Genomic DNA, 21642 nt, shown 5'->3' on the forward strand with positions numbered 1-21642 from the left:
TTCATCATTTCATTTTTGCACAAAAAAAAACATACATTTCAGAAGCTGAGGATTCCCCCGACCCTCCCCCAACCCACCACAACAGTTACAGTTCGCTCAACAACTTTTTTTGAAAATCAACGTAAATTACAGCAAGGTTAAAACAAAACAAAAATAATGAGAGATAAAAATCAAAAAAACCCTGAAAGTGATAATATAACAGCAACAGCCAGAATAATCATTAGAATACGATACCCAGCACCTTAATACAATGATCAAGTGTGAAAGAAAAACGGACTTTAAAAACTCAAAAATTGAAATAAAATAAACAACAGTGTGTCATCATATTAGAATGAAGTGACCGACCGACCCTTGTCTCATTTCGACCCCCCCCAAAGTGTGTGTGTGTGTGTGTGTGTATATATATGCTGCTTCATCAAGCTGGACGAGCATAAAGAAAGATATTAAAGTTGGGACTTTTGGACATGAAATGTGCTGTGGTTGTAGGGGAGAGGGATTTAAAAAAAAAAAAAAAAAAAACGTACAGGCAGGAGTCATCAGCATCACTAATAAGAAATCCTCAATTTGGAGGTTTGCTGATGAACCTTTCTGACAAGTGTGTCAAAAAGGTGCACGACACCGAACAAAGGCAGCAATGATATCACCAGACATGACCCCATCCAAAGGAAAACAGAAAAACCACACACACATTTTACCAATCCCAAATCATGACAACGACACCAAAACCGCATTGTCCAATCCAAAGCACATGAGAGTAATTCGGTGACCGTTCTGACACTTGTGTGTTTTGTTTGCTCTCTGGGACCAGTCAAAATGACGAGGTTGAGTGTGTAAGGAGCAGGGGAGGGGTGGGGGGGGGATAGGTGGGTTACACAGTCACCCCCCTTTTCCAGTGCACTACTGTGTTGAGGAAAAATAATTAAAAAAATAAAAATAAAAAATAAAAATAAGAGAAGTTGAATCCACATTTTGTTTCGGGCATTAACTTCAAGTCCAACTGGCCTGATCTGACCTGACACAAATCAGAGGTGGGGGGTGGAAGGTCTAGTTTGAGCAGGCGGTGAAGAAGGCAAAACAATTTGTGTATGTATGCGGTGTGTGTGTGTGTGTGTCTCTGCACGCACAAGAGAGTCCTGGCTCAGTCCGCTCATCCGTTTTGCAGGAGAATCGGCCAACTCCAGCAAAATAAGGCTCCGCATCACATCACAAAGTTTCAGCCGATCCTTCAAAGAGAATGTCCCGTCCCAAAGTGTTTGGGGGGAGGGAAAAAAAAAAAAAAAAAAATAGAACTAAAGGACTGTGCTGAGAATAAATAGCAAGGAAGTGGTAAGAGCGCCGAGGAGCAGATTCGACATGCAGTGGAGTGGTGACGGAAAGAAAATGCCTTGGAATCAAAATCTGGAGAAAGTAAGAGAACTATCCCTGCTTCAAACCACTGGTGTTACTCAAAATGGACCCCCACCCCCCTCAAGACCTCCATCCATCCACCCATCCATCCATCCACCCATCCATCCATCCATTCACTCATCCATCCATCCATCCATCCATTCATCCATCCATCCATCCATCCATCCATCCATCCATCCATCCATCCATCCATCCATCCATCCATCCATCCATCCATCCATCCATCCATCCATCCATCCATCCATCCATCCATCCATCCATCCATCCATCCATCCATCCACCCACCCATCCATCCAACCACGGGCGTCGGAGCGGCGTCCGTCCCGTCCGCTCACAGCTTGAGCTCGTTGGCGATCTTGGACGCAATGTTCTTGAAGGCGATGGATGTGCCCGAGATGCGCTTGAAGCGCACGCCGTTGAGGGAGAGCCGCGGCAGCTTGCACACTTCCATCTCCCACTGGACAAAGTCGTCGCGCGCCGGGTTGCCCGACATGCACAGCAGCATGTAGCGCTCGCGCAGCTCGTACGCGCAGCTGTTGGAGTCGAGCACCTTGCGGATCTCGCGCATCATCTCCGTGGGCTCCATGGACGACGTGGTCTTCATGGACCAGGTGAAGCGCAGCGAGCGCGGCTTGGCCGAGTCCTTCTGACCGGCGATGGCGGGAGGCGTGCCCGTGCCGCCTGCGGGTGGGCGAGAAGACACCCCGTTGAAATGGCCACAGTACGCTCGACATGTTCCGGACAAGTCCAATGATAAATAAAGCTATTCTGATTCAAACATACCAGTGTTCCCAGATCCCGGTGAGGAATTATTCTCGTCATTGTTGGACGAGGAGGAGAGAACGCCGCCGGACGTCTTCTCGGACTTGTCCACGTTGCTGCTCAGCATGGACCTGCAGACGGAGGGGAGAGAATTATTCCAAAGACGGAGCCTGAATAAAGAGGGAGGAGGAGACGACAACGACGAGGACAATGAATGAAGACGACCCCCCCCCAAAAAAAATAAACCAATTAAGTACCCCCGTGTGTGTTTGTGTACGCCTCGCACGTGATAGTGGCACACAAACACACATTTGGGTACAGGCCAGCCATGATTTCTTTTTTTTTTTCTTGTCCCACACGCAGCCGCCCCATAACCATGCAATGCACCTCCACACCATCACGCGCGCTACTAATCTCCCATCCTGATTGGTCCAGCACCGTCACCACCCAATTCAAGCCCCGCTCAAAGATCAGCTACTGCGTTAGGCGGCGCTCGCTCTACTGATTGGCGGCGAGGCGAGGGGCGGCTCGGCTTCTGTAGCTCACCTGCTCCCCTCTTCCCGACCCTCTCCCTCATACGGACTCCTCGGGAGAAATCAACACAAGTTTAGTCTTTTTGGACAGTAAGCGGCGCGGCGCAGCGCCCCCGTCCTGTCCGCCGCCGGCTCGGAAGACGAGTCTGAGAGTTGACGACGACCCGCCCCACGATTCTTTGCCGGCAGACTCGGCCAAGATGCGTGATGTGAAATGAGCGAGCGATGGGCTTGGATATTAATAGGCCGCCATTTCAATGAGCATCACAATATGGAGAACGGAACACACACAAGGACAAGAAAACAGTACGACAGACAGTTGCTGCTTGTCAGAAGAAAGATAAAAAAAAAAAAAAAAAAACGTGATCTGGGGAAAATCTTGAGCTCCATTTTACATGGAGGAAGACGAAATGGAGGAACAAACAATCGATGAGAACGAGGTGCCTTGGGAAACAGGCGATTTTCAGATTTCTTTTCTCTTTCATTTTTTGACTTGTGGCGCTGCCAACTTGGAGTAAAATCTTTTCGAATACGTGGAAACTTATTCGGAGCTAAATGCTATCGAATAGCTATACATCGACTACGCTTTGGCTTTATTAAACGAGGAATTGCTTTAGCCGTGTTAGCACACGTTCTGACCATTAGGTGGCACAATGCTCCAGCTACGTCACAAAATAGTTTCTCGAGAACCCCCCCCCCCCCTCCCCCCAATCATAGCATGATTTACATTATGCAAATATACATCGTGTGTGTGTGTGTGTGTGTGTGCGGACAGCATTAAGGTCCAGCCAGAGAAAGGTCAAAGCCATCCAATTCTGTTGCTGCCCCTTTTAAAAAAAGGCAGTGAGAGGAAAAGAGTGGCAGCGTGCAGGCTCCGGAAAAATAAAAGGCCCATCCCTTCGGGGTCCCCTCCTCCTCTCCACCTCCATCCAGTCTCCCCCAAGTGGGTACGAATCAAAATCAACTAATGACACCAGTCGTGAATTGTGGCCTCTGACCAAGGCAAAGAACACAACCTACTGCTAAGATGACAAATCGTTTGGGCTCACACTCTACCTGTAACCTGGAAATGGATTGATTGGGGGGGGGGGGGGGTGCAGGGGCGAAGAGAAAGAGGGCTGAGGTGTTATTGTGTCGTGTGATGGTGATGACAGCGAGCAGGCGAGTGAGTGAGTGAGTGAGTGAGTTAGGTGCGTGGGCGGGCGGGTAAGGAGGGACATTAGTGGCGTGAAAAAATAAAAAATATAAAAGGGCCAAACACAGCTTAACTCAAAACCAAAAGGCTGATAATAAAAAAAAAAAATACATAAATAAAAAAGGAGGGGGCGGGAGTGACCACAGGAAATCAATAAATAGGAGAAAAGATAAGGCTCAAGGCACAGGGGAAGATTTCAACAGAGCTGCACAAGACACCAAAAGGGGAAGAAATACTGATATGTCAAATAAATATGGAGAGGAGAAAAAATACGATATATCAAGGCTGGATAGTGTACGTTGGGGATGTTGGCCTACCTTCTTGGAAACCTGAACGAGAGATTTCTACAAAAACAAAAAAACAAAAGGGATAAGAAAGAAAGAAAGAAAGAGAAAGAAACGTGGGTATGAACGTGTGTCGTAATGTCACGCTGCCTTCTCAAGAAAGAAAAAAAACATTTGGAAGACCGAAATCATCGGCGGCCCGCGGGGGGGGGGGGGGGGGGGGGGGGACATTATCGGACGTGCGATAGGATAAGATTCTTGAGCGCTGACCCTAAAAACAAAAGCATGAGAATGCACAAAGGACGCCCGTCGACAAACACACATTTTCCAAAACAACAAGCTGAGCATAAATGCATGAAAAACAGACATGTGCGGAAACACGCCACGCTCTGCCGTATTTGCGACATTCTCAAGCGCTAACGTCCCAATTTGGGCAATTTGACCCCCCCCCCCCCCCAAACGCTGACGATTGCCGGAACTTTTTTTTTTTCTCTCTCTCTACTAGGTGTTGATCAAATGCAGAGGAATGCGATCGTGTTCAAGCTAAACTCTGCCGCCTCAACTTTCTTCCACGGTGACAAGTTGTCACGCGTGTCCACGCTTGGCGCTATTAATAGTTGCGGGGAAAGTGAGCTGCGGTGTAACCATGGATACCGTCGCCACGGCGTTACACCGGCTCCGAGCGCCTGTGCCGCCGCCCGCCCCCACGTCGGATGGTTCCTTTGCCACGGCGCTCAAGGACTTCCTTTGATTTGAGCCCGTTCCATCCTCTCCTTCATCTCGCTTAACAACGACGTGGCTCTTTATTAGCTCGCGCCAGTCACGTCAAGAATCTTGATGCAAGAAATGAATTTCTAAATTAGAATATTTCATTGATTGATAGTAAACAAAAGGTAACCCATTTATGTGATCTAAAGTCCTGCAGGATTAAAATATACTAAATTTCTTCTTTGATTCATGAGAGCCAATATTAGCGGCAATAAAGCCTTTTGCCACCAGGGGCGGCGCTAGAACCTTCTCACTTGGGTGGCCAGGGTGACACAGTTGAGGTTTTCATCAACTAAAATGCCCAACACTCTCCGAATCAAGCGGGAACCAAACGAGGTAAAGATTTGAGCAAGCTTTCGTCACCGATTAACCAGCTGACTGCCGATCGAAGTGATCAATCGTCACAGGCGGCCATGGTTTGCGCCACAGAATCGTGTTCATCAGAATCTTTCCTTAGATGTGAGTAGGGGGCACCCCTGAGTTTTATATGTACATTTAAAAAAAAAACCAAAAAAAACCACACAAGTTATTAATAATTGTAAGTCAAATCAAAAGGGCCATATTTGTTTCGCTTTCGCTCATTCTGAAATGGCTGCGTTTCAGTCTGCACATTTTCTTTGTCATTAATTCTGAGTGGAAATACAAAACGTGACATTTTCAAAAGAATTGGAATTAGAAAATAAAGGCAACTTTTGATACGGCGTTGAAAATTCGCACGTACGGCTTCCTTAACGACGCGAGGCCTCGTAATTAGCCGCGATCCCATTTGAAGCGTGCGCCACGAGTCAAGAGTGGAACTGGCTGGACGCAAAGCCGCAACGACTCCTCGCTGGTCAAATTATAGAGGAGAGCCCGCCGCTCGGGTGGCTCTCCCCTCCCTTCCGACGTTTCGGCAAGAGCGCGGGCGGCGACGGGCACGGATGACATTGGCGTACGGTAGGTGGTTCCTCGGAGGAAATGAGCACATGAACTGACATGTAACGTCAACCTAGTTATTTTCTCCTCAGTCTGAAACCTCAAAGGGCCCAAAAAAGGCTCAAGCCGTACGCGGCTGCTATCGCAGCGAAGTTTTATTTTTGTCACGCTCGTCCGCGCGAGGAGAACTTTGAGCTCCTGTCATCATCTGCCACGTCCGCCGCTCGTCAGCGGCCCGGCGTCCTTACGGCCTTTCTCGCTTGGGCGCCACTCACCTGCGCACAAACTTTGAGGTGAACTTGCTGAAAATGCCGGTGGCGCCGTGCGTCCTGCGGGCTTGGCTGTTGCCGTGCGACAGCGACGGTGAGGCGGGCCCGCCGGGGTAGGCCGAGCCCTGCTGGTCCCGGGCCCCCCGCTGCTGGCCGGCGTGAAACGTGCTGCGGATGCCCACCCCCCGGGAGAAGTTGGTGCGGTCCGTCACTGCGGCGCTGCTGATGTTGTGGGCCGACGGGGAGGCGCCGGGCGCCCGCTGAGGTGGGCCGCTGCGGGACAAAGCGGAGGGAGAGAGGAGTGGGTGAATCACGCCCAGACGGCCCGAGAAACAAGAACCCAATCATTGCTATTGTGACATGAGAAACAGGTGGTGTTTTTTTTTTTTAATTGCACAAATTCAGCAATCTTGGGGATTGTCAAATTGCAGTCTCGACGGAAAAGCGAGTATTGATTGTATTTGAATGACAAAAGCTAGCACAGCATTGACACAATTCTACTGTTTGCACTTCCAGTGTGCACACCTTGGCCATCTGGGGGCAGTATGCAACAATATGCTCGTTTAGACGCCTCGACTCCTCTTAGCTCTCATCTGTACGGCGCTGATATTGGTCGTTCAGATGCTACTTAGCCTTAGCATTGAGCCATGAGGTTGTTTTGGAAACACAAGGTGTCTTAAGTTTGGCAGTAAATGTCAACTTTAAGTCTTTGTGGAAGTGCCCTTACAATGAGAGTCCAGTTCCTCGTAGAAAGTATACATCGGTGGATAAAATGCTCTTTTGGGCGAATTGATTTTTTTTCAATCCGTTCGCCATCTTGATGTAATCTCCATTCAATCATCATGAGTCAACCAACCACAGCAAACCCAGCCGGCTCTCTCAAGGAGCACAAGCGGTGCTCCCAACCGGTTCCGAACAAGCCAAGCTTATTGCTGCGGGTCGCACGCAACGTAATGAGCTGACAAAAGCCAGCCAGGGTTGTAGAGGGCCACCTTGACATTTGCTCCGCGTGTTAACGTTACTAACACTGTCACCGGCACAATATTGAATCTTGCGGAAATATCAAGGTGGCCTACAATTGCAGCAGCAAAGCTCACGCACCGAAGGTTAGTATACTTTGGACAATGTGAGATGGGGGGGGGGGGGGGGAGCAAGCAATCAAAAGGTGAAGCGTTTTGTCTCGGGTGTCCAGGCTTTCTCCTCGCGGACCGAGATGCACTCTACACTACTTGATTTGATCTTTTTTTAGACTTCATATCAAAAACCTAAAAGTAATACTAAAAGAACAAAAAATGTAAATTGCTCTCAAAGTGAATGAAAAACTCCGGTCAAAACAAAATCAGCCAACAGTGACATATCTTAGCGCACGGCATTTGCGAATGAATGAGTGTGTGTGTGTGTGTGTGTGTGTGTGTGTGTGTGCGTGCGCTTTTGGATGAGAGACTTGCCTGGGTCGCGGTGCATGCAGGTCAGTGGGGTATGGATGATTGGAGGAGGACAAGGACTTGCGGTGGTGAGGACGTGAGGATGAGGAGGAGAGGACGGCGGCGGCCGAGGCAGTGGAGGCGCGGGAACCCGGAGTGTTTAGGCTGGGAGGGACGAGGTGAGGACGACACACACACACACACACACAGGGGGTTGTATGTGGGTGGGCAGGGCAGTGAGGTGGAGCATGGTTAGAGGCGCCACATATTAAAACACACTAAATGAGGAGGATGGGAGGGATGGGAGGGATGGGAGGGAGCGTATCTCAATATACTTCCTGGCATAATGTACCAATAATGGCAGGCAAATATTCTTTATCCTCTGCAGAAAGCGCTCACATGCTCGAGTATTCAAAGTTGATCTAAGACTTTTGAAAAAATTTTACATTTTTAATATAAATGAGTGCAATAGTTGACACCACTGTAACCGTTATGAAACGTTTTTAATCATTGAGTATATCATCTTTAAGTGCATTGTCCTTAAACGTGAATAGCTGTTGCTGCCGAGTGAGATTTTAGTACTTTAAAATATGTCAAAAATGAAAACATTTGTATTTATTTCGCAAAATTAGAATATCAATCGCTCTTAACCTTTCCTAAAAATGTGCCTTTTAACGGGTCGTCTTCAAAATAAAAGGTGTGCTCCACGCCACAGGGTGAGCAAGAAAGGGAGAAATCAAGGAAAAGGGGCAGAAAGCAAACCGACAAAATATTGGGGAGGAATGGGGGGGTGAAGATGAATGACATAACTGAAAGCCGAAAGCAGTGCTATCTGGAGGAGGAATAAATAAAATGATTCAACTGATTCAACTGAGCCACTTGTTTTTTTCTTTTCTTTTTTTTTTTTTTTGCCAACAGCGGGCAGTCCGTTCAAGACTGATGATGGGCGGAAACAAGTCATGGAGCAGCAATTGCGGCTTTCTTGTTGAACGCTTGTGAAAATGATGACCATCTGTAAGCTTGCTGCTCGAAAGACGCTACGTGCAAAAAGCGGCCGGCGTTTACGAGTGGCTAAGTCGCTGCATTGCTGCAACCGGACGGCCGAGCCATTGAGGTCATTTGTAATCTACTGGAGCTTTGACCTAAATGCTTAGGAAAGCATGGGTTGATGTGCTGGGCTAAAAAAAAAAATTGCTCACAAGAAAAGCAAAAAGTCTTGTTCACGTGTACCTGTCCTTGCCGTTCTGGATGCCCTGGCCCAGCGTGGCTCTCTCGGACAGAGGAGAATTCCGACTGCGACCGGTGCCGGTCGACAGGATGCTATTCTGGAAACATTCATGGGAGGAATAACTAATGGGTTTAGATAAATAAGCCGGAATTATTTGCCATTCGACCGGACGGAAAGAACGACACAAAGTGGCCCGTGTCGGGGGGACGGACGGACGGACGGAACATCTACGACAAAGGTCGCCAATGTCTTGCTTTCATGACACGGCCATTAACCAGGTTAATTACTGACTTCCGATTTGATCTTTGGAACGGATCATCCGATAAAACACAGCCAGCGCCTGCTTTTTTCCAGATTTCAATATCAGGTTCAGCCCACGTAAATGTTTTGGCCTTGGTCCTACGCTAGGGCAAACGGACCTCATGTAACGTCGATTTGCCAACACGTGCACGGCGACTTCTTAAACTAAGTCGGATCCAAATTGCATTTGATGAATTGTTTCGCCGCGCCATAAAGCAGAGGGAGCAATACATTTGCCAATGTGGCGGTGAGAATACACTGGAGCTCACGGTGGAGGGCGTGGCGCTCTTCTTGCGGTCCGAGGGAACCAGCGGGCTGGCCGGCACCTTGTTGGTGGAGCTGCCGGATGAGCTTTTCCTGCCTGAATCCTCTCCGGCGCTCCGGTTGTCTGCTTGCCCCCCTCTCTTGGAGTACGACGAGCCTGCAGAGGAGATATTGCGCTCAAGGTCCCGGCGGAACAAAAAGGCGTCCGTCCCGCCCATGGGGAACGCCACGTTTGGAACGCGAGGCGCTCTTACCCTGGTCGGTAGCTCTGCGGTTTTGAGGCTTCTGGTTGGACGATACGCTGCGCTGTACCTGGGAAAAATGGGAAGGGCATTGAGGTGGCTCGCACGCTAACGTGCAGGTGAGTGTTTGCGGGAAGGCTGACGATGACACCGAAGCCGGCCGTGGCCCATCGTCATCTATGGCGGCGACTGACGGGCCACAATTCAGCGGCTATTGGTTAGTAATGGCTCCCATTGTACCTTGTGTGGCGGGGAGGGGGCATTTATGTTGCTTACATCACTTCCGGGCCGGGGCTTGATACCGCCCTCTTCCAGCTGGGAAGCCAAAGACAGAAGAGTAATGTACACAATGCTGACAAACATGTCCGTGTCACAACCAGACCCAAATAGAAATCGAATCTAACAATAAATTGGTAAATAAACAGGTCAATAAATAAACGGGCAAATAAATAAACACCTCGGAGTTCCTATAATCCAATAGCAGGTAGGTAGCCATCACGTCGTTGTACTTCTGATTCACCACTGAGTCCTGGATCTCCTCTTGAGAGAAGCCCATCTGCAGCATAATGTCTTGGCACGCATAGCACATTTCAACGTCAGACTTGTGATGGATCGCCGTGGTGTTTGGAGCTTGTCACCTGTCCTCCTGGGGTCCTTGTAATCTGGTTGGGGTTCGATGTAGGGTTTGAGTTCCTCCTCCTCGTGTCCCACATTCATCCATCGGTCCCTCATGATCTGCTGCTGGGAGAAACATGGCACAGAGGGAAGGGGGGAAAAAAAAAAAAAATCAAACAAACACGTGAGCAAGCGACGTGGCGTCGTGACGTCAACGAGGCCGGCTGCTTTCGTGTACCTCAAGGCTGCCTCTTTTGGAGGGGTTGAGAATGAGGAACTTTTTCAACAAGTTCTCGCAGTCGGTGGACATGTAGAAGGGAATCCTGTATTTACCGCGCAGAACTCGCTCTCTCAATTCCTGTCGGGCAACGTCATTGGGATAAACACTCGCGTACAGTACGTCATTTTGTAGGCATATTAAAAAAAAAAAAAAAAATGGAGTAAATATTCTCTAGTGTGTTTAATTTGCTTTTCCCATTTATATTTGCAAAAGACGAGGCTACTTTCCTTCTTAAAAACACAACTGTCCTATTAACCGGTCCGACTGGGCTAAATCGAAGCGGGTAACGTCGGTCGGTCGGCGAGGCAGCAAAACGGCAAACTTGCTAAAGCTAGCTACTTCACAGGAACGTTCATACCGACATTACATTTGGTATCAGATCGCCCGCCCACCCAAAATGTGTCTGCGCTTTCAGGATGAGTCACGCGGGTCGGCACGATTTGATAAGAAAAGCGCGATGCGTCCTAACGCCTCTCGCACCGATACCATTCTCTTCTCAAACTGGTGCAAGCCAGAAAGACAAATGCTACAGCCGCCCACACTAAACACAGCGCCGCTTATATAAGAGGCGGATCCACACGCAATACGGAGGAGCAGTCTGCCGCTCCTAACCTTGAGATTCTGCCCGTCGAAAGGCAGCGAGCCGCTGACGAGCGTGTAGAGGATGACCCCCAGGCTCCATACGTCCACCTCGGGCCCGTCGTACTTCTTGCCCTGGAACAGCTCCGGCGCGGCGTACGGCGGGGAGCCGCAGAAGGTGTCCAGCTTGTTCCCCAGTGTGAACTCGTTGCTAAAGCCAAAGTCGGCGATCTTGATGTTCATGTCGGCGTCGAGGAGCAGGTTCTCTGCCTGCGGGGCCGGCGGACAACAAGAACCCGTTCAAATGGAGTCGGGGGGGGGATGGATTCGATCATTTGGCGCCCTGCCTTTGCTCGAGTGTGTCAGAAATATTGTGTGTTGTCACCTTGAGGTCTCTGTGTACTATACACTTCTGATGGCAATACTGCACTGCTGACACAATCTGGGGACGGGACAGAGAGCAGAGGGAGATTACACAAGGAAAAACACAAACAGGAGGAGACTGTCAAATTACGTTTTAGGTGGGCTGGTGTTTTGTTTTAAAAGCGCCCCCCCGCATGATGGAGAGAGTGTGACCTCGCTCTTCGACGGGGACAAGCCGAGACACGCGACATTGTGATCTTCAATTGAATATTGTTATTTAGCGAGGATCGCTTACGTGCATGTTTGGACACGAAGGAGCGCTTTTTTTTTTCTTTTTGCATGCAAATCTGTTTTTTTTTTTCAACTTCAAAAGATGGAAAGTTGCTTTCAATGCTGCTTTGTCTAAAAGCGATTCAAATGGCCAACGTTAAGGAGCTCGCGAGCGATGCGCGGGGACGTTCCTACCTGTCGGAATTTGGCACGGGCTTCTTTCTCCTTCATCCTGCCGTGGGCCACCAAGTAATCAAACACCTCTCCTGCGAGACGAGCAAACAATGAGGGCTCCGACCTGTACCCGCCACCTGAGCAAAACGCTTCAGATATGACCCGCTCACCTCCACTGGCGTACTCCATGACCAAGTACAAAGTCTTTTCGGTCTCGATCACCTCAAAGAGCTTAACTGGTGGTGGAGGAGATGTGAAACGGAGCGTGAGTGCCCTTCATTTGCAGCCTTTTGGTGTTTTTTTTTGGACTCACCTATGTTGGGGTGGTTCAACATCTTCATGATTCTCACCTCCCGGAAAAGCTGGCAAACAAACGCACGCGCACGCACACACAGCTGGGTCAAATGGCGCCCGTGACTAAATAAACAACCATTTTTGGAATTTGCATGTGCCCGCCATTAGAAAGTCCGTGTGTCCGTGGATACGCTGCACGTGGTCGGCGGGGCCTTCATTAGGGCTCGACCATTCTAAAAATAATCAAAAGGCGATTTGTTTTTCCTCGGTCGTGCTATTGCGACGATTTTTTCCAAGGTCTTACAAGCAGAAGCAAAGAAATCTTCTGTATTGCGATAAACCCAATTGGAACGAGTGGCAGTTATGTGGCAACGCGGCAGTGGTTCTGCATTTATTTGGCTTGACGCATATCCCCGTGTGTGTGTGTGTGTGTGTGTGTGTGTGTGTGTGTGTGTGTGTGTGTGTGTGTGTGTGTGTGTGTGTGTGTGTGTGTGTGTGTGTGTGTGCGTGCGAGTGGACAGACCCCACCCAGCCACGATCAAAGGAAGTAATTGCATCTTATTTCCGGTCATTAAAACTCATTGAAAACTGGACTTCTTCACAGAAACACAGTAAGGAAGAGCGCGAGTGAGAGTGGGGGGGACTGAGGTTTTTTTTTTTTTTTTTTTTTACGAAGCCGCCCGTGTGCGCGTGTGTAGTGTGCGCGTGTGTAATGTGTGTGTGGCCCACCTTTTGCAAACTGGAGGAGTTCAGTTGAGTCTTATCAATGATTTTAACAGCCACCTGGGAGGCAAAAAGACGACAACATGAATTGCGGCACGTTGTCAAGCGACGCTTTATTGGCCATAGCACGACGGCAGCAGACGTCGGTTGCCTGACGGGGGCGGAATTCAGACGCGTGCAAAGATCGCCGGCATGGTAGCAAACCAGAGAGAGAGAGCGACAAAACTGAAGCAAAAATAGAGTCAGATATGGGGGGGGGGGGGGGTTCGGTGACTCGACGACAATGGAGTGCTTTCTTTCTCGCGGTTCTCCTTCGAGTCCTCCGACTCACCCTTGTTTTTTCCACTCTGCGTGTGCGTCGGGGAGTCACATGGAGCGTTATCAGGGTGTCAGGCAGGGACCTGTCACACATTGACAGAGCCCGCCCACGTCCCGCCTAACCCACGTGTTGACTCGGGCCAAAGAAGGAAGACAAAAGCGAGCTCTTTTTTTTTTTTTTTTGAAGAGCTTCTATGGTCTGCGAGATTCACATGACCTTTGTCCTTTAGGAGAACTGTAGCAGCACAAGGTGTCACAGTGGCCTCCCTACACAACGTTGCTCAATTCCTGGCAGATCAAAAAAATGGCACACTTTTGGTTTATTTTTTCCTCTCCTGTTAAAGGGGCAGTCAATTCCAAAATTTTAAACTTCTTCTTCTTTTTTTTTTTTATGAATTCAATATCAGTATATCCGAATTTAATTTTGCCAAATATCGTCCTTGGAAAAGCCACACGGGTCCGAGCCGACGGCTCGCAAGGAGCGAGTCTACTTTCAGTTAGTGACGTCTACCTCCTTTCCGGTGAGGACGTGGCGGGCCAGTTTGACTTTGGCGAAGTTGCCCTTGCCGATGGTTTTCAGCAAACGGTAGTTGCCGATGTGCGGCTGCTCGTCCGACGTGGTGGTGGCGACGGAGTTCCGACATCGCGACATGCTGGAGCGACCGGACGACGACTTGGAGTCCTGTCGAGTCAGGAGAAATCAGACAAGAAGAAATCAGACCCTTTTGGCAAAAAAAAAAAAAAAAAAAAAACGCTTCCTGTGTGCCAACACCATGTCCAATAAAACGAGCGAGCGGGATATGCAGCTCGGAGAAAGCAAATACGGCAAGCCGAGGCTCGACTTTCCCGTTGCTGCTGCTTAACGTTTGACGTGCAATGATGAGCATTTAATCCCGATCTGGGAGAACACGTGATATCGTGTGTGTTTCTTTAGCGCCGCTGCGGATGACAAGTTATTTAAATGACACAAAACAAACAACTTGGTTAAGCGCGGCTGACCACAATGTGCCAAATGCCGGTAAGGTTCGCTGTGGTTTGTGAGAAGAAAGGTGAGGTGGGATCACAGCGACGAGCGATTTGATTTGCGCCATCAACGAATGAGAGGCTCGCCGGGTGGCGCCAATCAGCCGCAGACCGACCGACCGACCGCAAGCGAGACGTGATGATGACTTTGTTGTGTTGGCCCGCTTCGATTTCAACGCGTGTCCGTCTGCCCCCTCACCGTACCGACCGAGTGGAACGCGAGCGCTTCGTCTCGGTCGTGACGGGTTCAATCCGGGAGCCGAGCGGAGATCCTTATGTGTGGGGGGGGGCGGAGCAAAATATTTGTATCTTTGCACGGCCAGGGAGCGACAGACAGACAATGTCATCGTGAACACAAAGGCTACGTTCGGATTGGAGATCTATTCTGGTTTTTATTTGGGCCACAATAGACCTGCATCTAATTCTTTTTCAACGTTTCATTTCTGATTTCCACCGTGTTGTATCAAAACGTGAAAGGAATGCAGACAGAAGATACGATTTCAAGTGGAACAATTTGATTCGGTTGGAGTCTGTTCGGTTCGCTACCGCTGAGTTCGAGAAGGTACGACGACAAAGAGTTGTCATCTTACGGTATGAATTCACTTGTCAGTAGCATCGACGTGGTATTTATTACTACCTTCGCCTTTGTCGGATCATTTTTCTTTCCATACTCTGAGATATGCTACAAGTGTAAGGATTTGATTCGTTTCGCTTTGATTCAATGCTAACATGGCTGGCCGGGTCATTCGGTTTTGTCCTTCTGTAGCCGCTGGCGAGTGTGCTCGTTTTGTACTTTCGACCGTTTGAACCGTTCGACGGAAGGCTGCACAGCTCCTGACGGAACGGAATAACACGAGAGTGGGCAGCGAGGCGGCGGGCACGGGTGATCTCTATTTGTGCTCCATTTGCTCCGGCGGAATGACAATAGCTGCAGGAAGAGAGCGAGCGAGCGAACGAGAGGGACACGGCGATGACACGTGAACGTGAAGCACGCGCATTGGCGCCGCAGCTCAAATGAAATTCTTCATCCATCGAAGCCGGGCGCAATACTTCCTCGGCCTTAATACGTCGGCAGGCGGCCGGCCGGGGCTGTCAGGTGCTCGCTAACCCAGATCAGACTTGTCGAAGCCATTCACAAAATTTCAACATGAAATTGGGTCATGTGAGGAAACAACGGGACACATTGTGGTGCTTTCGCAGGGCACCGTTTATTTTGCACCGAATGAGGCCGCGAGAGCGCGGCAAGGACTACTTTCCTCAGCGCTTAACGTGGTGTTTGATGGCGGCTGGGTCTATTTCGGTCGACTGATTCTGCCTTCATTTTTGGGCAGCTGCAGGCTAAGCCCCCCCCCCCCCCATAGACCCTCACTCATAAACTTTGTGACATTAGCTTTTCTTGGGCTACACATGAAGTGTGACTTCACAGAGCTGTAATTGCCATACGGTGGCAAATCGTTTCGCTAAACATGATCAATCAAAGTGTCCGAATCGAGAAGTGGCCCATCATCCTGCCTGTTTGTGGAATTTGTCTCTCTGAGTTGCAAACCGACGCCGTTCTCATCAACACCCCCCCACACACACACACACACACACGTTATCAAAAGCATAACCCTTCAATCACATTTCAGGATCTTTTGTGTTTCATCAAAATCTTCCTTTCTAAAACCAAGGAATCGGCACGCTTCCTGGAAAATGCCCATTTTCAAAAGGTAAGCAAGCGTGACGTGTTAAGTCATGAAGTTCACGTCTGGGTCAAGTTGAGCCAAGCCCAAGTCAGCCAGAATCATTTGTCATTTTCAGCGAGGCTACTTCCCTGTCCTTGGAGGTTAGCCCAGGGCAACAGAACGTGGACCACTACAGTGTTGACGCTTTGTCTGCACATGCAAGTGTTTGCTTTTCTCACTCATTGAATTTAAAGAAAGTCAAATGCAAAAAAAATAAAAAATAATAATAATCAAACCAACGCCAGCTGCAATACTGCAATTGGTGTCAGTTTGGTGCGAGTGGGCTGTTGAACCGGGCTGCCCCAAGCAACATGTGAGTTGCGGCGTGGCACAGCACAGTGCGGCATGACGCTGGAAACGATACGCTCGGCCTACGGGACTGCGCCGACCGATCGCGCTCGTCGAATCTGAGCTCGGGCAGAGTGACTGCATTCAAGCCGGGAAGCACGGTGGAGTCGGTCAAAAAAGTGATTCTGACTGGTCAGAATCAGAAAGTGAGATTGGGAGCAGAGGATTTTTTTTTTCCCGCCATTGACAAAGCGTCTCAATGTGTTGGACCATCTCGAATGCATTCCGACTCATTTTACGACTTTATGTACTCTCTATTTTTTTATTTTTTTTAGGGAAAAAGAAAAGACTGAAATGACAAAAATCATTACGATACTAACATTACCACAATTCATGTGGTGTGTTTTTCACTGTGTCGCTGCTGTCCGTGTTGCTTGAGGATTAGAACCAATTAGCCAGCAACATAACTCCAATTTCAGCAGAATTGAGACGGGCCAATATACAGAATGACATCGGCGACGCTTCAAATGGCACGAGACGGCGCTCCGTCGCGATTTGTGCCACACTGCCTAGTGCACAAAATCAACATTGAGCCACTTCAACTTTTTTTTTCCCATGGCAACGGCACAATAGCGTGGCGGCGGAGGGAAGTCCGCGCTTGTCTAAAGGCAGGTCGGCGGCGCGCAGCCGCACCTTCCAGCTTGGTTCTGCTCAACTGGAAAGGCTTGTTTTACACTCCCTTTTAGACAATCACACAAACACACACACGGACGGACGTACGGACAGACGGCGCATGAGGCCCACGCCTCGGCGTGTTCACGCGGTGATTATAGGGCCGCTGACACGGCTCATTCAATTAAAATGTCATTCCAGTCCAACAAAATACAAACTGAAGGAGGGCTACCGTGCGCCAGGGTGAGAACTCAAAGTAAATGTCTGTGAGAGACGGCTTCTCTGTTGCTAGGACCCCAGCTAGCGCCGTCTCTCTGTCTCTCCTCGCTAGTCTGCCTAGCGACAGCGCCGCTAAAAGAGCAAGAGGAAATTCACAGATTCCTGGGCGGAACGGCGACGCGTTCGCTACGGACCGTCATGCTCGCGCGATGACTCACTCAATGGGCGCACAAATGATTTAAAAAAAAATATAATAACAATAAAAAACCCAATGCAGCTGTGATTTGAACTTTTGCAGCAATCCAAGAAGAGTGGAAGTCAAAGCGGGTCCCGCCGTTGACTGCTCCTCTTCCAAACGGCTGTTCAATTGGAGCGAGTGGCTCCATAATGACTCGTTCAAAGCCACGACGCCGGAGGGGGGGGGGGGGGGGGGGCTGCCGCGCGGCTACCGCCAAGCCTGACGTCAGGGCAGACCTGTATTTCCAGCTCCGTTGGTCTCTTCAGGGATACGCGAGGGAACATCGTCAAACAGGAAATTCTGTATTACCTCACGGGCGGAGCGGACACCAAATATTCAACGACTGAGCTCACTTGAACTTGGTTGCCAACGGTGTTGCTAACCAAAATGGCAGCACCAAACGATGCGGCATAGCCCGGTCATAGCACATATGGGAAATTGGAATGACATTTTCATTTGTTCTGTATCTACCAAAACCTGCGCTAAACACAGGCATACACATTTGGGCCGTGTCGGTGACGTGTTGTGGAAGTCTTCTTTTTCTTTTTTAGGCCTCATGGCAACTTTTCTTCAATAGTGACAGTTTGATTAATTAGTGACCTCAACAAATACATCTGGGCTCTGGCGTGCGAGCGTCATGCTTTTTACCACCAACGAGGACAGCGTGATGGAGTCGTGCTTTTTGTTTGACAGTCGATTAAAACCGGGTTGTCAACAAATGCCAGTTTGGCTCCATTTGGGGCTTTCTTACTAAGTTTGAGTTGCTCTAGTCAAATTTTGCTCACTTTTCCGTATAGCTCAACTTCTTTGCCATTTTTTTTTTTCACGAGACAAAATGGTTGACATTTCTTTTGAGAACGGTGATATTTACAATAACCGATGACGCTATTTTGGGGGATGTCGACAAACGGTAACCGCAAGGGAAAAGGTTAGAATGCGAGAGGCTCAATGCAAATTTAAAAAGCCTGGACATCTGACAAAAGTTAAAAATACATACCTCCATTTATAGAGAGCACTTTTAGGGTGAGCGCCCGCGTCCTTGGGGTATTTTGAGACCTGACGGCTTTCTATACGTGGTCTTTACCAGATAGTAACACAAACTTTGGCTAAGTTGTGCAGCAACAGAACGGAATTGGACAAACGGACGACCAAATACAGGCCCGTCGTTGAAAAATATGTACAAATGGGTTCAGCGTGTAAATTGAGGTTTTACATTTTGGGACTTTGTCTTTCAAACATTTACTGTAAATGTAACTTTATGATTGCAGCACATTGTGCCTTGTGTACAAATTTTCAAATCAGCCATTAACTTTATGACCTGGGAGTGGAAGTATGATACGCTGTCGTTCTCACAAAGATCATTTTCGGTGAGAGACAGGAAGTGGCGTGCACTCGAGCCACTCGGCTAGTCTGTAAACAAACACCGGGCGGCTCGGCATCTGGCGACGGACGCCTTGGCTCAAAATATACGTTTGCGCTGCTTACTTGAATATAAGTGCAGTCTCAAAAGAACCTTCCTGATGCCGTCAAAGTGAATCCCTTTCGACCAAGAACTTTCATTTTGGAGCAAATCTATTTTAGATCTGTTATGTGGTCTGTTTGGGCTTTCTGCCTTTTGAAAATGGGGATTAAAGTTTGTAACTCGGAGCCGACTCTCTTTGCATTAAGGGGCTGGTTGATAATTGGATTGTCCCTACTGTAAGGACTCATAACTATTTTATTATTAATCACAGGAAAACTAAACTTGTATCACATGAATCCGTTTTTTTTTTTACAAAGAAACCCAAGCGTTGATGTTGCACCTTTCTGTTGCATTTTCCCCAAAATAAAAAAGCAGTGTCAAGAAGAAATTGCTTGGCTGTATTTGGCGCACTTGTTGACTACATTCATTTTTCTTTGACGTGAACTTACCTGCCCAGAATTTTCAATGACTTGCACAAGTGGGGTCCTTGTTGACATTTTGGCTTGACTTGAAGTGGGTTGATGATGTTGCTGCAAAAAGGCGCAGAGGCGCAGTGACCCAAAAGCGACTCTTCAGTACATTTAAGCACGGTGTGGGGACGAAGTAAAAAAAAAAAAGGAGCCCCCAGTGCTAGCCCGCTAGCAACACGTCAGATAGCCCGTGAATCAACAAGTTGGATCCTACATCGACGGCTAGCAGTTAGCTCGCTAGCTCAACTGCACGTCCCATGTTTTGGGGGTGCCAAAAATAAACAATGCCACTATGATGAGGTCGTGTTTAATGTTACTCTTCAAAAGAGTCACTGGCGATCAAGCAATAAAAAGCTGGCTGATGGGGCTGCTTTCAAAAGAAGGTCCAACTAGGTGGCTAGCATGCTAAAGCAAAGCCAGTACGCCGCCGAGCGAAGAGACGACGAACGGCCGTTGTGTTTCCGTGAAAAATAGATTTATCGACGGGTCTTATCGTTTTGGTTTTTGTAAAATAGCTCCTTCAGAGATGTTCGGGGAGGGGGGGTCTGGTTGGGAAGAAAAAAAAAAACTTCCAGGCCAAAGTTATTCCCGGCGAGGTCCCCGTCCCGACCTTGCCAACTCACACGAAACAATCGTCCCCGGTGAGATTTCCAGAGGGGAGTATCCAAAAAAGAAAAACTCCAGCGTGTAAAACGCTAACATGGCCCAGTTGAGGGTTTGGTTTTCGGCTGCCTTCTGTTTTCCCTTTTTTTTTTTTTTTTAGCCCATCGAGCTAGCCCGACTTTCCTTCAAGGCGGAGCTAACTGGGCTAGTTCGCTCGCCGCTAGCGCTTCAGCGGCCACAGGCGGCGGAGAAGGAGGAGGAGGAAGAGGAGGAGGAAGAGGAGGCTGGTACCACACAAACAAGCCACCAAAGTCCGAAATCCGCGAAAGCCAGCGGGGTCCTGACGTCTCTGGCTTTCATAAGAAAATTAAGGTCGTTCACCAGAATCGCACTGCACTGCGGTATGGCCGATATGTACCCCAACCAAGATCCTCGTACCCGATGACGATTTACCAGCCGCTTGGCCGCCCGGAGGTTCGAATCAGGTTGTACGATCCATGATCGATGGGACAGCGACTTCCACGATTTGGGGCTGGGAAAGACGAGCTGCGTCCGAATGCGGTCTAAGCGCAGCAGCCAGCCCTCATACCGGAACAAGCTCGCGGTAACATGGCTGCTTGCACCACCGAGAGACAACCGGGAAGGGAGGGTGGGGGAGGGAGGGAGGTAGGGGAGGGAGTTCGGCTTTCCTCGGCTCCTTCCGGGAAGCCCATCGGCGACCGCTGCCCATCGGCAGGGCTGCTTTCCGGCATGTTTTAGAAGTTCCCCTCTTCCAATACACCTGGTTCAAAGGCTCAAGATCATTGTCTGCAGATCATCAGCACGCTCTGCTGGATGGTGGCCCTTAAATACTGGATAGGCCAGAAGAAGGCAATTTACCAATAAAACACAAGTCAATTCGTGTCGATACGGATTCAAGGGCGGTAAATTTGGACCTGAAACGATTCGTTTCGGTGGGAAACCAATTCGATCAGTCAAGCTCAGTTTGAGTGTGTGAACCAATGAGTTTGTTTTTTGTTTTTGTTTTTTTTGAGTAAGAATAAATTTGGCATTGCTGCACAAGTAAAAGTGCCCTTTGTCAAATGTTATATACATTATATATATATATGCAGTGGGTAGCACGTCCGCCTCACAGTTAAGAGGGTGCGGGTTCGATTCCACCTCCGGCCCTCCCTGTGTGGGGTTTGTTTGCCTGTTCTCCCCGTGTCCGCGTGGGTTTTCTCCGGGCTCTCCGGTTTGCTCCCACATCCCAAAAACATGCTTGATAGGCCGATTGAGCACTCCAAATTGTCCCTAGGTGTGATTGACTCGCTCTCATCTCTTCCCCGAAAATATTATTCACACACATACGCGGAACGCGATTGTCCCATCAAAACTTCTGAAGAATCTTATTTTCTTTCACCTCAAGTGGGTACATGTTGAAAAAAAAAAGTTATTTCGTCTACAGGTTTATTTTTGCTCTCTTTCCCTTTCTTCCGCCTCAGACTTGCTTTTCTCTTCCTTAATTCCAGCTTCACAGGGCCAAATCTTTTTATCATATTTCCATTTATTCCAGGTGTCTTCCTTTCTCCACTCACTTTTAGTATTTTTGCTTTTGGGAGACATAACATTTTATTGGAGGTAGTGAACGTTTCATTCACACGTGAAACCGTAGACATTGAGAGCTAGCGGGTTACTTAGCAACAGTCTCCAACTTATTAAAAAAAAAAGGGCTGCATTTAGATGTGTAAACTTAA

The 21642-nt window shown here is 48.7% G+C and overlaps 1 protein-coding gene across 8 annotated transcripts; it reads right to left on the reverse strand.

Annotated features, from left to right (window-relative positions):
- Positions 1–501: 501 nt before the first annotated feature.
- Positions 502–20690, reverse strand: LOC147060015 (serine/threonine-protein kinase MARK2-like). 8 transcript variants are annotated; one of them, XM_085935172.1, is made up of 21 exons: positions 19283–20690; positions 13719–13889; positions 12896–12949; positions 12186–12234; positions 12043–12108; positions 11894–11964; positions 11451–11507; positions 11099–11335; positions 10445–10564; positions 10230–10332; positions 10049–10161; positions 9832–9906; positions 9604–9661; positions 9355–9506; positions 8788–8882; positions 7582–7722; positions 6140–6406; positions 4215–4241; positions 2716–2751; positions 2191–2300; positions 502–2088 (listed from the first exon to the last, which is right to left on the reverse strand). In XM_085935172.1, exons 1-21 carry the CDS (start codon positions 19328–19330, stop codon positions 1739–1741), a joined length of 2400 nt encoding a protein of 799 aa, XP_085791298.1. In that variant the 5' UTR covers positions 19331–20690; the 3' UTR covers positions 502–1738. The 8 variants fall into 8 exon arrangements, with proteins under 8 accessions (XP_085791298.1, XP_085791281.1, XP_085791320.1 ...); XM_085935155.1 differs by having other exon boundaries at positions 2716–2754; XM_085935194.1 differs by having other exon boundaries at positions 2716–2754; positions 9868–9906; positions 19283–20689.
- Positions 20691–21642: the final 952 nt, after the last annotated feature.

This window comes from Syngnathus leptorhynchus, chromosome 2, assembly GCF_054491065.1.
Source record: "Syngnathus leptorhynchus isolate UIUO chromosome 2, UIUO_Slep, whole genome shotgun sequence".
NCBI lineage: Eukaryota > Metazoa > Chordata > Actinopteri > Syngnathiformes > Syngnathidae > Syngnathus > Syngnathus leptorhynchus.

Bases quoted from the DNA above. Each gene is read 5' to 3' on its own strand.
- LOC147060015 (XM_085935155.1), bottom strand. From the start codon at position 19,330: ATGTCAACAAGGACCCCACTTGTGCAAGTCATTGAAAATTCTGGGCAG. The intron at 12,235-12,895 runs GTGGGCCACACA...TTTGTTTGCCAG, and splicing joins ACTCCTCCAGTTTGCAAAAG to CTTTTCCGGGAGGTGAGAAT. The intron at 11,336-11,450 runs GTGACAACACAC...CCGGCCCCGCAG, and splicing joins TAGTACACAGAGACCTCAAG to GCAGAGAACCTGCTCCTCGA.